The 13,205-nt window shown below is 44.0% G+C and overlaps 1 protein-coding gene across 8 annotated transcripts in view; it reads right to left on the bottom strand.

Annotated features, from left to right (window-relative positions):
* Window positions 1-4,341: 4,341 nt before the first annotated feature.
* scel (sciellin) overlaps window positions 4,342-13,205 on the bottom strand; it is a 50,218-nt gene continuing 41,354 nt past the window's right edge. For all 8 annotated transcript variants that reach the window (XM_084162311.1, XM_084162313.1, XM_084162312.1 and 5 more), the window contains 3 exons: window positions 6,665-6,773; window positions 6,139-6,241; window positions 4,342-5,957 (listed from right to left, as the gene is read on the bottom strand). In XM_084162311.1, coding sequence (XP_084018437.1) covers window positions 5,941-5,957; window positions 6,139-6,241; window positions 6,665-6,773 — 229 coding nt within the window. In that variant the 3' untranslated portion in view covers window positions 4,342-5,940. The remainder of the gene's footprint in view (window positions 5,958-6,138; window positions 6,242-6,664; window positions 6,774-13,205) is intronic.

Genomic DNA, 13,205 nt, shown 5'->3' with positions numbered 1-13,205 from the left:
AAATGTGCATGAACACCCTGGCCCATCTACTGTTGCTAGCCCCAATTCTGACTTGTGCTCTGATATCTGTCTTGTAAAAGCCTGGGTTTTCTGCACGTTAACACTAGAAGCTTATTACCTAAAATTGATCAATTGAAAGTGTGGGTTCACAGCTCCAATCCAGATGTGTTGGTCATTACTGAGACGTGGTTAAGAAAGAGTGTTTTGAACACTGACGTTAACCTTTCTGGTTATAACCTTTTTCAGCAAGACAGATCTTCCAAAGGTGGTGGAGTGGCAATCTTTACCAAGGAACACCTTCAGTGTTCAGTTGTCTCCACCAAGTCTGTCCCCAAACAATGTGATTTGCATTAAACTTTCAAATAGCTCTTTGTTGACTGTTGCTGGATGTTATCGTTCACCATCAGCACCGGCCTCTACCCTACCTGCCCGAAGCTCTGTCCTGGTCCCTTACACTAAGTCTGAATTTGTTCTGCTAGGTGACCTAAACTGGGACATGCTTAAACCACCTGACCAAGTCCTAAAGCAATGGGACTCCCTAAATATTTCTCAGATTATTACCAATCCCACAAGGTACAAACACACAGAAAAGGCTACACCACGTGGCTGTTGCCACTCTAATCTGGTGGTCCCTGCGCGCACGACCCACGTGGAGTCCCTGGCAGCCTATGGAACTGCCATTCTGCGGCCAACAAGGCAGAGTTAATCTCAGCCTATGCTACCCTCCAGTCCCTCGACTTCTTGGCGCTGACGGAAACATGGATTAACACAGAAAACACTGCTACTCCTACTGCTCTTTCCTCGTCTAACCATGTGTTCTCGCATACCCGAGAGCATCTGGTCAGCGCGGCGGTGGCACAGGAATCCTCATCTCTCCCAAGTGGACATTCTCTATTTTTCCCCTGACCCATCTGTCTACCTCCTCATTTGAATTCCATGCTGTCACAGTCACTAGCCCATTCAAGCGTAACATCCTTGTCATTTATCGCCCTCCAGGTTCCCTTGTAGAGTTAATCAATGAGCTTGACGCCTTGATAAGTTCCTTTCCTGAGGATGGCTCACCCCTCACAGTTCTAGGTGACTTTAACCTCCCTACGTCTGCCTTTGACTCATTTCTCTCTGCCTCCTTCTTTCCACTCCTTTCCTCTTTTGACCTCACCCTCTCACTCTCTCGCTGTGTTCGTAATGGCTGCTCAGTGAAATGTGAATGTCCTAAAAAACTTTAATGAGCAAGCCTTCCTTAATGACCTGGCCTCTGTAAATTGGTATAGAATCAGCTTGATCCCCTCTGTCGAAGACGCTTGGACCTTCTTTTTTGATATTTTCAGTGGTTTTGTTAACAAACAATAAAGAAAATAAGAATTAAAAACAGGTTCAGCCCCTGGTTCGACCGTGATCTGGCAGAGTTACTCCACCGCAAGAAAACATTGGCGAAAGGCTCGGCACACGCATATTCAGGCTGACTGGCTCTCATTCAGGCAAATGAGAAATAAGTGCACTCAGGCTATCCGGAGGCCAAAGTGAGTTACTTTAAGGAGCAGTTCTCTCTCTGTGGGTCTAACCCCAAGAAGTTTTGGAAAATGGTTAAAGACCTGGAGAATAAACCCTCCTCCTCACAGCTGCCCATGTCCCTTAATGTTGTTACTGACAAGGAGCACATGGCTGAGCTCTTTAATCACCACTTCATTAAGTCAGGATTCCTATTTGACTCAGCCATGCCTCATTGCCCGTCCAACATTTCGTCATCTCCCACCCCTTCTAATGCGACTAGCCCCGATGCTCCTCTCTCTTTTCCCCTGCCCGCTACAAAGTTTTCCCTGCAGGCAGTCACTGAGTCTGAGGTGCTAAAGGAGCTCCTTAAACTTGACCCCCAAAAAACATCTGGGTCAGATGCTTTAGATCCTCTCTTCTTTAAGGTTGCAGCCCCTATCATCGCCAAGCCTATCTCTGACCTTTTTAACCTGTCTTTCCTCTCTGGGGAGGTTCCCATTGCTTGGAAGGCAGCCACGGTGCATACTTTATTTAAAGGGGGAGATCAAGCTGATCCTAACTGTTACAGGCCAATTTCTATTTTGCCCTGTTAATCAAAAGTGTTGGAAAAACTTGTCAATATCAACTGACTGGCTTTCTTGATGTCTATAGTGTTCTCTCTGGTATGCAATCTAGTTTCCGCTCAGGTTATGGATGTGTCACTGCAACCTTAAAGTTCCTAAATTATGTCACCATTGCCCTTGATTCTAAGCAATGTTGTGCTGCTATTTTTATTGACTTGGCCAAAGCTTTTGATATGGTAGACCAGTCCATTCTTGTGGGCTGGCTAAGGGGTATAGGTGTCTCTGAGGGTCTTTGGCCTGGTTGGCTAACTACCTTTCTCAAAGAGTGCATTGTATAAAATCCAAACATCTGCTGTCTCAGCCACTGCCTGTCACCAAGGGAGTACCCCAAGACTCTATCCTAGGCCCCACACTCTTCTCAATTTACATCAACAACATAGCTCAGGCAGTAGGAAGCGCTCTAATCCATTTAAATGCAGATGATACAGTCTTATACTCAGCTGGCCCCTCTCCTGATTTTGTGTTAAACGCTCTACAACAAAGCTTTCTTAGTGTCCAACAAGCTTTTTCTGCCCCTAACCTTGTTCTGAACACCTCCAAAACAAAGGTAATGTGGTTTGGTAAGTAGAATGCTCCTCTCCCCACCGGAGTGATTACTCTGAGGGTTTAGAGCTTGAGGTAGTCACCTCATACAAGTACTTTGGAGTATGGCTAGACAGTACACTCTCCTTCTCTCAGCACATGTCAAAGCTTCAGGCTAAGGTTCAATCTAGACTTGGTTTCCTCTATCGTAATCATTCCTCTTTCACCCCAGCTGCCAAACTAACCCTGATTCAGATGACCATCCTACCCATGCTAGATTATGGAGACGTAATTCCTAAATAGACAGGTAAGGGTGTTCTCGAGCGGCTAGATGTTCTTTACCATTCAGCCATCAGATTTGCCACCAATACTCCTTATAGGACACATCACTGCACTCTTTACTCCTCTGTAAACTGGTCATCTCTGTATACCCATCGTTGCTTATTTATAAAACCCTCTTAGGCCTCACTCCCCCCTATCTGAGATACCTACTGCAGCCATCATCCTCCACATACAACACCTGTTCTGCCAGTCACATTCTATTAAAAGTCCCCAAGGCACAGACATCCCTGGGTCGCTCTTCTTTTCAGTTCGCTGCAGTTAGCGACTGGAACGAACTGCAAAAAACACTCAAACTGGACAGTTTTATCTCCATCTCTTCATTCAAAGACTCAATCATGGACACTCTTACGGACATTTGTCTCTACCTTCTTGCCTTTGTGCTGTGTCTGTGCCCGATAATGTTTGTACCATGTTTTGTGCTGCTATCATGTTGTGCTGCTGCCATGTTGTGTTGCTACCATGTTGTAGTCATGTGGTGTTGCTACCGTGCTGTGTTGTCATGTGTTGCTGCCATGCTATGTTGTTGTCTTAGGTCTCTCTTTATGTAGTGTTGTGGTGTCTCTCTTGTCGTGATGTGTGTTTTGTCCTATCTTTTTATATTTAATCTCAGCCCCCGTCCTCGCAGGAGGCCTTTTGCCTTTTGGTAGGCCGTCATTGTAAATAAGAATTTGTTCTTAACTGACTTGCCTAGTTAAATAAAGGTTAAATAAATAAGTAAAATTAAATATCACATCATCATCACACAGTTCACTGGCGACACTAAATCTGTTTAGTTCAGAGATCGGAGCATCTCTCACTGTCAAGCATAGGCTATTCCGCGTGATACCATAATGTGCAGTGCATGCGCCCATGCAAATTCTATAGCGCAGATGGCTTGACTGAGGATTTTCATTTGCAGGATAGATTGACTTTACTGTGTATTGCTGCCTTTCACAGTTCGGAAAGTGTATTGCACATTTTATTCACAAAAAGGGAAAAGGGAAATGGGGGGGGGGTAAATTGCAACAGCATCTAACCCTAGATCTATACCACTATCCCCAACAAACCCACCACCCCCTTCCCACTAATTTGGCCCTAACAGATCCTACACCAGGCCGTTGACCTTGTAGGCTGGAACCCCTTCTCTAAAAAAACATTGTAGTTCTTCTGCACTAATGTCAGCACATTGCAGGGTCAGCCCACTTTAAAGACGTGCTTCATAGTGATGCTGCGTACAGGTCTACACCAATTATGTATATAATCCCTGGACTGCTGATGGTGTGTATTGGCCAATGAGAGGCTTTGCAGCCACCGGCCGCCGTATTGGTACTCCACAGAAGGAGTACCAATTCATGGAATTCGACAGTATTTAAATAAAATGTTTGAAGGACAAAATTACATTTATTTTACTTTTTATTGGTGGGGACAATAACATAAGTACAAAAAATATATATATACTTTAAAGCTGGAATCAGTAATGGTGAAACTGCCACATCCGTTGCGATATTACAACAAAATAGAAATTACTTTAAAAAATGAAGCAACGTTTCTTTTCCCCTCGGAAATCATTGCACATCATTGCACGCGCGATAGAATGTGTAATGCAAATACTATTTTTACCACTACACTGGATGCTCCTCTCCTCCATTTCATAAACAAAACCAAAACAATTACAAATGAGCTAAAGCGTACAGTGGCCCTGTTTCCCCTAATGCGGATTCCAGCTTTAAGGAATATGTTTTTGTATATGTATATTTTTTTATGTTTAGTTCACATAATATATTAATAAGTATGCATTAATGTGTCTTTAATAGAATACACTTGGCAAAAAAGAATGTAGACATTAATTATGCATTTCTATAGCTTCTAAAATATATTGTGGCTTCAAAACAGTGTGTGACCAGCAAGCATCAGTCCCCTTGTCTCCTCCTCATCTGGTCCATATAAAGCACAGCAGTAGGGGTTGAATTAATCTTTCATGGAGAGATGCACCTAACATAGGATGCTATGGTAGAATCTGTCAACAGGCTGTGGGATGTGACGACTAACCAGGAATTTTGTCCCGGTGCGCAGATTTTTTAGTCACTGATCATTTGGACAAATCATTATATCACAGATGATGGTCGCATTCCACTGCTTAGACGTTGCATGCATCAACCAATGGTTGCGTGCCACGACATCAACTGTGTCATCGACTGACAGATTGCTATAACATACTGTATGTTGTGGTTAGCTGATAGGTAAAATACATGTCCAGGCGTTGTAAGATCTGGCAACTTCAAAGCAGTGCAACGCGACCAATAAATTTCTTTAACATTTCAGAAGGGGAGGGGACATTTGGCCCATGCTTTGGGGGGCGTTGAGTTCACTTTAACATTTGCTAGGTTGCGTGACGCTTTGTACTGAACGGTATATTTCCTCAAAATGCATTCAAATACTGTACTTCAAAGAAAACATCAAACTGTTTTGTGTAACTTCATTATTATATTAATAGTTTTGTATAGTACTCACAACTATCCCCTGGCCCTAATTATTGCACCATATGGATATCTTACAGTAGGCCTACTTTGGTAGCCTGAATGCCTGTGAAATAAGTTGATTATGGAGACAAACAGCTGGCTGAGACAGGTTAGAAAAATGTTTGTTGGCTTACATGCATTTTACTGTGGATGTTTAAGCTATCATGATTATAGGCTACTCAAAGTAAAAAGAACATAGAGATAAAAAAAAAAAAACATGCTTACATATTCCATATAGTATATTAATGTATTAAACCATGAATTGTCCATGCAGTTTTTATGTAGACATTTAATAAACACAAGAAAGGTATGAAATCTGAAAAATATGCTATTTTTCAACATCTATACATTTCCGTACCTATATAAGGAGGACCCATGTCACCAAAATGTAATTCAAAAACTTCAATCTGTTTAAACGGCCATAGAATAAAGACCCCATCTTCATCCGCGTGAACTTTGGAGGTTCAACGATGCCATTTTTCTGTAACAAAAAATTATGCGTTACCTCACAGTGACCCAACATAGGTTTGGAGATTTTATGCCCCCAAAATTAAGCAAACCAATTGAAACCCAATAAATCCTGACCCATCATTTGTGAAATATTGATTCAGTAAATCATCAGTATGAGCTCTAGTTCTGTGTGTGTTTCTAAATGTGTTTACCTCTGGTGACTTCGAAGCAGCGCTCACAGTGGACGGTGCGTCTGTAGACCCACATACTGTCCCCAGCCTTGAGATGGCCCAGGGGACTGCTACACACCTCACACTGGGGACACAGAGACAGATACTCTCATTAGACGAAGAAGAAGATCATGATGCATGTGTATTGATTGTTACCTCAAAGCAGACACAGAGTCCGATAATCTCAATGAGAAGATGGTTGAATGTAATTCAATCAATTATTGGATCTAGTGGTGCAAATGTAACATATTTATGTCACAATACATTTTAGTCATTTAGCAGACGCTCTTATCCAGAGCGACTTACAAGGAGTGCCTTGCTTAAGTGCACGTCGATTAGAACCAGCGACCTTTCGGTTACTGGCACAACGCTCTTACCCACTAAGCTACCTGCCGCCCCAGAATATTGCAGATCTGATAAGAAGACAAGCCTCTGTATGCACACTCAGGCACAGACACTCAAATATTAGATTATAGTGTTAATATTTCAATATTTCAATAGTGTTTACCTTGAAGCAGGTAGTGTGGCAGTTGATCTTCATATCCTCCAGCACCATCTTGGGGTCGGAACTCATGGGCTTACGGCAATAAGAGCACAGGTCTCTCTCCAAAACAGTCCTAGAAGAGCATGCATGGACTTCATGTACAGCCAGACAGAATCAGCTACGGGAGTTATTTCATCAAAACCATCACCACCATTTTATTTGTGGCTAGATGTTATATGTTCTAACAATGTTATAGGTCTGTTACAACAATGTTATATGGAATAATAACAATAAAATAAATGTTTTTGTTTGTACATGTGATGTCTTCCTCCTGTGCACAGTCATAGAGGAAAACATGGATATAAATAGCACAGTTTGAGAGCATGATGATCATGACATAGGAGATGACGGGATTCTTGAAAGTCCGGACAATCCTTTTGTTCCATTATAAATTTTATAAGGGGAAAGATTTATTAGAATTTTCTAAATATTTTCAATATTATTAATTTCCAAATGATATTATGTTGTTTCTTGCAATAGCCCTCTCTGACTTTAAATAATATTTATCTCAAAACTGATTCCTAAATAATTTGTCTGGAGATTTGGTCAACTCCGTCAGATTTGTCTAAAATCCAAATTTATCAGAAATGAGCAGGGTCAACACCAATATTGAAATCACCATGGTCACAATCATGAATTATTAAACTCCATCTCCCTGATAGGATATTCATTTTGGTTCAAATATGTTTATTATAATTAGGTTTTAGAATCATAAACAACTGAGGAAAAACGACCACTTGAATGAAGTAGAAAAACTCAGTAAAACATAAACTCCGTCAGATTTTTGTCTAACGTCACAATGCTGAAAGATCTGGGGATTTTAAAATATATAACTTTCTATATTGAAGTTTTATTTTTAGAGGCAAAAATATGTCTGTTTTGAGTATTTGTTGTCAACTCTGTCAATGGTTTGTCAACTCTGACACTGATGGCTAACCACCTTAAGATACATTTTTGCGTCAATATTCAGAAACAAATATTTTTATCACAATTCTGCAACATATGCTTAAACTATTGAGGTATTTGCTGTGCTACATCTAAGCAATAATGTTTGGCTTCTAAATGTTGTTTTATGTTTTGAATCTAGAAAAACATGCCTAAATGCTAACAAAATTAGCCCTGGAGCATTATATAGTGCTATGAAACTAAACAAAAATATGTTTTAAAATGTGTATTACATATGTGATTAATCTAATGTTAGAATTAAATAATCAAGGCCTTTAAACACTTGTTGGACAATAAATATAAAATGTAATGCCTTTGGTGGTGTCTGACGGAGTTGACATAAATCCAGTTAGTTGTATTTTATGAAAGAAAATAAGAATTAGGAGGTTGTTCCTTTACATGGTGTAGTAGCTGATACTTTGTTCTATCAAAACATATATTTCAAATGTTGCTAATATTAATTATATAAGATACTTTTTGAAAAGGTAGGGTTTCAGATGTTTTTCAAAAGATGGGCAGGGACTCTGCTTTCCTAGCTTCAGGGAGAAGCTGGTTCCACCATTGGGCTGCCAGGACAGAGAAGAGCTTGGACTGGGCTGAGCGGGAGCTGCCCTCCCATAGGGGTGGGAGGGCCAAGAGACCAGAGGTGGCAGAACGGAGTGCTCGGGTTGGGGTATAGGGTTTGAGCATAGCCTGAAGTTAGGGAGGGGCAGTCCCTCTTGCTGCTCCGTAGACAAGTACTATGGTCTTGTAGTGGATGCGAGCTTCGACTAGAAGCCAGTGGAGTGTGAAGAGGAGCAGGGTGACATGGGAGAACTTGGGAAGGTTGAACACCAGGCGAGCTGCAGCATTCTGTATAAATTGTAGGGGTTTGATGGCACAAGCGTGGAGCCCAGCCAACAGCGAGTTGCAGTAGTCCAGACGAGAGATGACAAGTGCCTGGACAATTGCCTGGATTAGGACCTGAACCGCTTCCTGAACGCCAAGGTTCTTTTTGCACTTTGGGAGGGGGACACTGTGGAGTTGTCAACAGTAATGAGAGGTCTTTGAGCGGGCAGGTTGAGGTTGAGCTTGAGATGGTGGGCCAATATCCAAGCTGAGATATCTGCCAGGCACGCAGAGATGCATGTCGCCACCTGTGTCTCATAAGGGGGGAAGGAGAAAAGTAGTTGAGTGCCATCTGCATAGCAATGATAGGAGAGACCATTTGAGGATATGACGGAGGCAGTGACTTGGTGTACAGAGACAAGAGGAGAGGGCCTAGAACTGAGCCCTGGGGGACACCAGTAGTGAGAGTACGTGAGACACAGATCCTCTCCACGTCACCTAGTAGGAGCTGCCTGCCAGGTAGGATGCAATCCAATAGTGTGCAGAGCCTGAAACGCACAGCCCGGTGTCTAAGGCAGTGGATAGATCTAGGAGGATGAGAACAGAGAGTCAGCTTTGCCAGTGCGGAGAGCCTCCGTAACACAGAGAAGAGCAGTCTCGGTTGAGTGACCCATCTTGAAGCATAACTGGTTAGGGTTAAGAAGACCGTTCTGAGAGAGATAGCGAGAGAGTTGGTCAGAGACAACATGCTCAAGTGTTTTGGAAAGAAAAGAAAGAAGGGATGAGTTGAGGGTTAGTTTCTTGAGGAGTGGAGTGACTCGGGCCATTTTGAAGAGGGGTATAAAGATGAGTTGAGAGGTACAACAATGAGTTGATGAGGAAAGTGAGGAATGGGAGAAGGTCTCCAGAGATGGTCTGAAGAAGGGAGGAGGGGATGGGGTTGAGCAGGCATGTTGTCAGGCGGCCGGGCCTCACTAGTTGCAGGATTTCATCTGGAGAGAGAGGGGAGAAAGAGGTCAAGGCGTAGGGTAGTTCTGTGTGAGTGGGAACAGTGGACTCAATAGGCTGAGTGAATGAGGATCGGATTTCGTCAACCTTCATTTCAAAGTGGTTGAAAAGTTGTCTGCAGAAAGGAAGGGGGAGTGGGTGGAGGATATAGGAGTGAGGAGAAGCTGGAAAATAGTTTCATAGGGTTAGAGGCAGAAGCTTGAAATTTAGAGTGATAGAAAGTGGCTTTAGCAGCGGATACAGAGGAAGAGAAGGTAGAGAGGAGGAAGTGAAAGGATGATAGGTCCTCTGGAAGTTTAGTTTTCCTCAATTTCCACTCAGCTGCCCGCAGCCTTTTTCTGTAAACTCGCAATGAGTCACTCAGCCACGGAGCAGGATGGGAGGGCCGAGCAAGCCTGGAGGAGGACAGTGTGAGTCATAGGATGCGGATTAGGAGGAGAGTAGTGTCGAAGAGGCAGAATCAGGAGACAGGAGGGAGAATGATTTAGCAGAAGGGAGAGATGATAGAATAGAAAATGAGAGAGTAGTGGTAGAGAGAGATCGAAGATTGCAACGGCGCATTAGCATCTGGGTAGGGGCTGAGTGGCTAGGGTTGGAGGAGAGGGAGACAGAAAAAGAAACAAAGTAGTGATCAGAGACCTGGAGGGGGGTTGTAGTGAGATTAGTAGTCGAACAGCCTCTAGTAAAGATGAGGTCAAGCGTATTATTGCCTGCCTTGTGAGTGGCATTGGCTTCGAAAATATGTATATATGTATATATAATCCCAGGCATGATGCCATTTATAATTTCCCAACCAATATATACAATTCATCAGATATAGAAAACAGCACCGGAGAAGATGGCTGCCGTTTTACAGCCCTCTAACCAATTGTACTATTATGTGTGTTTTTCCGCGTTATTTGTAATTTATTTTGTACATAATGTTTCTGCCATCGTCTCTTATAACCAAAAAGAGCTTCTGGATATCAGGACAGCGATTACTCACCTCGTATTGGACGAAGATTTTTTCTTCAACGAGGCGGCCGCGAAGGATATCATACAGACACCCGACAAGGCCCAAATCCCTGTCATTCGCGTGAGGAAGAGACGGAGATATCGTGGACGCAGATCGGGGTGCCTTGTAAGGATCCGACGGCGAGCGAGTAAACTGCCTCTTCCATCAATCCTATTAGCCAACGTTCAATCTTTTGAAAATAAAGTGGACGACTTAAGATTACGGTTATCCTACCAACGGGACATTAAAAACTGTAATATCTTATGTTTCACCGAGTCGTGGCTGAACGACGACAATGATAACATTCAGCTAGCAGGCTATACGCTACATCGGCAGGACAGAACGGCTGACTCCGGTAAGACAAGGGGTGGCGGTCTGTGTATATTTGTAAACAACAGCTGGTGCACAAAATCAAATACTAAGGAAGTCTCTAGGTTTTGCTCGCCTGAGGTAGAGTATCTTATCATAAGCTGTAGACCACACTATTTACCAAGAGAGTTTTCATCTATATTTTTCATAGCTGTCTATTTACCACCACAAACCAATGCTGGCATTAAGATTGCACTGAATGAGTTGTACAAGGCCATTAATCAACAGGAACACGCTCATCCAGATGCAGCGCTCCTAGTGGCCGGGGACTTTAATGCAGGGAAACTTAAATCCGTTCTACCTAATTTCTACCAGCATGTTAAATGTGCAACCAGAGGGAAAAAAACTCTAGACCACCTTTACTCCACACACAGAGACGCATACAAAGCTCTCCCTCGCCCTCCATTTGGCAAATCTGACCATAACTCAATCCTCCTGATTCCTGCTTATAAGCAAAAACTAAAGCAGGAAGCACCAGTGACTCGGTTAATAAAAAAGTGGTCAGATGACGCAGATGCTAAGCTACAGGACTGTTTTGCTAGCACAGACTGGAACATGTTCCGGGATTCTTCAGACAGCATTGAGGAGTACACCACATCAGTCACTGGCTTCATCAATAAGTGCATCGATGATGTCGTCCCCACAGCGACCGTACGTACATACCCCAACCAGAAGCCATGGATTACAGGAAACATCCGCACTGAGCTAAAGGGTAGAGCTGCCGCTTTCAAGGAACGGGACTCTAACCCGGACGCTTATAAGAAATCCCGCTATGACCTCCGACGAACCATCAAACAGGCAAAGAGTCAATACAGGTCTAAGATTGAATCGTACTACACTGGCTCTGACGCTCGTCGGATGTGGCAGGGCTTGAAAACTATTACAGACTACAAAGGGAAGCACAGCCGCGAGCTGCCCAGTGACACAAACCTACCAGACGAGCTAAACCACTTCTATGCTCGCTTCGAGGCAAGCAACACTGAAGCATGCATGAGAGCACCAGCTGTTCCGGATGACTATGTGATCACGCTCTCCGTAGCCGATGTGAGTAAGACTTTTAAGCAGGTCAACATTCACAAGGCCGCAGGGCCAGACGGATTACCAGGACGTGTACTCCGAGCATGTGCTGACCAACTGGCAAGTGTCTTCACTGACATTTTCAACATGTCCCTGACTGAGTCTCTAATACCAACATGTTTCAAGCAGACCACCATAGTCCCCGTGCCCAAGGACTCTAAGATAACCTGCCTAAATGACTACCGACCCGTAGCACTGACGTCTGTAGCCATGAAGTGCTTTGAAAGGCTGGTCATGGCCCACATCAACAGCATTATCCCAGAAACCCTAGACCCACTCCAATTTGCATACCGCCCCAACAGATCCACAGATGATGCAATCTCTATTGCACTCCACACTGCCCTTTCCCACCTGGACAAGAGGAACACCTACGTGAGAATGCTATTCATTGACTACAGCTCAGCATTCAACACCATAGTGCACTCTAAGCTCATCACTAAGCTAAGGATCCTGGGACTAAACACCTCCCTCTGCAACTGGATCCTGGACTTCCTGACGGGCCGCCCCCAGGTGGTAAGGGTAGGTAACAACACATCTGCCACACTGATCCTCAACACGGGGGCCCCTCAGGGGTGCGTGCTCAGTCCCCTCCTGTACTCTCTGTTCACCCATGACTGCATGGCCAGGCACGACTCCAACACCATCATTAAGTTTGCCGACGACACAACAGTGGTAGGCCTGATCACCGACAACGATGAGACAGCCTATAGGGAGGAGGTCAGAGATCTGGCCGTGTGGTGCCAGGACAACAACCTCTCCCTCAACGTGACCAAGACAAAGGAGATGATTGTGGACTACAGGAAAAAAAAGAGGACTGAGCACGCCCCCATTCTCATCGACGGGGCTGTAGTGGAACAGGTTGAGAGCTTCAAGTTCCTTGGTGTCCACATCACCAACGAACTATCATGGTCCAAACACACCAAGACAGTCGTGAAGAGGGCACGACAAAGCCTATTCCCCCTCAGGAGACTAAAAAGATTTGGCATGGGTCCTCAGATCCTCAAAAAATTCTACAGCTGCACCATCGAGAGCATCCTGACTGGTTGCATCACCGCCTGGTATGGCAACTGCTTGGCCTCCGACCGCAAGGCACTACAGAGGGTAGTGCGTACGGCCCAGTACATCACTGGGGCAAAGCTTCCTGCCATCCAGGACCTCTATACCAGGCGGTGTCATTTGAAGGCCCTCAAAATTGTCAAAGACTCCAGCCACCCTAGTCATAGACTGTTCTCTCTGCTACCGCACGGCAAGCGGTACCGGAGTGCCAAGTCTAGGTCCAAAAGA

This window comes from Coregonus lavaretus (genome assembly GCF_964263955.1).
Source record: "Coregonus lavaretus genome assembly, chromosome: 5".
Lineage (NCBI taxonomy): Eukaryota > Metazoa > Chordata > Actinopteri > Salmoniformes > Salmonidae > Coregonus > Coregonus lavaretus.
Note: the sequence above shows the minus strand (reverse complement) of the source record. Positions and strands in the feature narration are given on the sequence as shown.